Below are 2,500 nucleotides of genomic sequence, written 5' to 3' on the forward strand. Positions count from 1 at the left end.
TGCCAAGAAATCTGTCAGCGTACTGATCCGAGGTCAGAGTCCCTGCACTTAACTTAAGACTTTTAAACACTTAACTTTTAAAACACTTAACCTTTAAAACACGTAACCTTTAAAACATTAACCTTTAAAACACGTAACCTTTAAAACACTTAACCTTTAAAACACGTAACCTTTAAAACACGTAACCTTTAAAACACGTAACCTTTGAAACACTTAACCTTTAAAACATTAACCTTTAAAACACTTAACCTTTGAAACACCTAAAAACCTACTTACTACTCTCCTTGGGATAATGCTAAGCTTACTATTCTCTCTGAAATAATACTAAGCTAACTACTCTCCCTGAGATCATGCTAAGCTAACTACTCTTCTTGGGATAATGCTAAGCTAACTACTCTCCCTGAGATCATGCTAAGCTAACTACTCTCCCTGAGATCATGCTAAGCTAACTACTTTCCTTCGGATAATGCTAAGCTAACTACTCTTCCTGAAATAATGCTAAGCTAATTACTCTCCCTGAGATAATGCTAAGCTAACTACTCTCCTTGGGATAATGTTGATGAGTGAATAAATTACGTTTTTTGTTTTTCTGTGTTTTGCTTGTAGTGTCCTGTGTTGCGCTCTGTGGTTAGCGTAGCATGGTGCGTTGCGCTCTGTGGTTAGCGTAAGCATGCTGCGTTGTGCTCTGTGGTTAGCGTAAGCATGCTGCGTTGTGCTCTGTGGTTAGCGTAAGCATGCTGCGTTGTGCTCTGTGGTTAGCGTAAGCATGGTGCATTGTGCTCTGTGGTTAGCGTAAGCATGCTGCGTTGTGCTCTGTGGTTAGCGTAAGCATGCTGCGTTGTGCTCTGTGGTTAGCGTAAGCATGGTGCATTGTGCTCTGTGGTTAGCGTAAGCATGCTGCGTTGTGCTCTGTGGTTAGCGTAAGCATGGTGCATTGTGCTCTGTGGTTAGCGTAAGCATGCTGCGTTGTGCTCTGTGGTTAGCGTAAGCATGCTGCGTTGTGCTCTGTGGTTAGCGTAAGCATGCTGCGTTGTGCTCTGTGGCTGGTGTAGCATGCTGCGTTGCGTTCCGTGGTTAGCGTAGCATGCTGCGTTGTGTGTATTTTACATTTGTTGGAGTTATTCTCGTGTGTTCGCCGCTCGCCCTCAGGTCTTCGTAAAGGCCGGTTCTGGATCACTCCTGATCCGTACCACAACGACGACAACATCCAGATCGGTCGGGAGGTGAAGATCAGCTGTCAGGTGGAGGCCACGCCCCCCGAGGAGCTACAGTTCAGCTGGCTGAAGAACGGCCGTCCTCTGCGCAGCTCTGAGCGAATGATCATCACGCACACGGACGCCGACGTCTCTCCAGGAATCACTAACCTGGACATCATGGACCTGAAGTTCACAGACTTCGGGACGTACACCTGTGTGGCCTCACTGCAGAGCGGAGGAAGTCCTGACATCAGCATCGACGTCAACATCTCCTCCACCACAGGTCAGTCAGGCTGTGGGCGGGGCTTAGAGCGGGAGGCGACGGGTGCGTTTGTTTATCACACAGTGAATCCATGTTGTGTGTTTTCAGTTCCTCCAGAGCTGTCTGTCCCCAGGGGGCGCTCTCACATCATCGCTCAGGAGGGCGACACCGTGGACCTGCAGTGTCTGGTCTCAGGGAAACCCAAACCCATCATCCTCTGGTCTCACGTGGACGAGGGCGTCAGCGCCGCCGCCGCCGAGGAGGCGCCGACGATGGCGGAGAGTTACGACGGCGTCCTGAGGATCAACAACGTGAGCAGAGACATGAGCGGCACCTACAGGTGTTTCACCTGTCAGTACAACGGCTTCAACGTCAAGACACGACAAGCTCTGATCACTCTGATGGTGCACTGTGAGTCACACACACACACACACACACACACACACACACACACACACACACACACACACACACACACTGTGAGTCACACACACACACACACACACACACACACACACACACACACACACACACACACACACACACACACACACACACACACACACACTGTGAGTCACACACACACACACTGTGAGTCACACACACATACACATTATAGACACAAACACACAGAGAGACAAACACACACATTATAGACATACACAGACACACACACACACACTGTGAGTCACACACACACACACACACACACACACATTATAGACACACACACTGTGAGTCACACACACACACACACACACACACACAGAGACACACACACACACACACACACAGAGAGACACACACACACACACACTGTGAGTCACACAGAGACACACACACACATTATAGACACACACACACACACACACTCATTATAGAGGCACACCTCTGTATCCTGTGTCTGTCCCTCAGACCGTCCTGTGGTAGAACCCGTCTCCATGGAGATCCGTCAGGCTTTAGGCCACGCCTTCAGCCTCACCTGTGGCCTCCTGCGCGCTAACCCCGCCCACCTCCTTCACTACGAGTGGAAGCTGGGGTC

At 49.5% G+C, this 2,500-nt stretch overlaps 1 protein-coding gene across 1 annotated transcript in view; it reads left to right on the forward strand.

The window, feature by feature from the left end:
- mdga2a (MAM domain containing glycosylphosphatidylinositol anchor 2a) overlaps positions 1-2,500 on the forward strand; it is a gene marked incomplete at its 5' end in the record, with an annotated part of 10,741 nt that overhangs the window by 3,969 nt on the left and 4,272 nt on the right. Inside the window, 3 exons of the mRNA XM_083910894.1 lie at positions 1-32; positions 1,150-1,869; positions 2,374-2,500. The exon at positions 1-32 is cut by the window's left edge and continues 241 nt beyond it; the exon at positions 2,374-2,500 is cut by the window's right edge and continues 146 nt beyond it. Of these exons, the coding sequence (XP_083767020.1) occupies positions 1-32; positions 1,150-1,869; positions 2,374-2,500 (879 nt within the window). The remainder of the gene's footprint in view (positions 33-1,149; positions 1,870-2,373) is intronic.

This window comes from Microchirus variegatus (genome assembly GCF_963457635.1).
Source record: "Microchirus variegatus genome assembly, contig: SUPER_7_unloc_1, whole genome shotgun sequence".
Lineage (NCBI taxonomy): Eukaryota > Metazoa > Chordata > Actinopteri > Pleuronectiformes > Soleidae > Microchirus > Microchirus variegatus.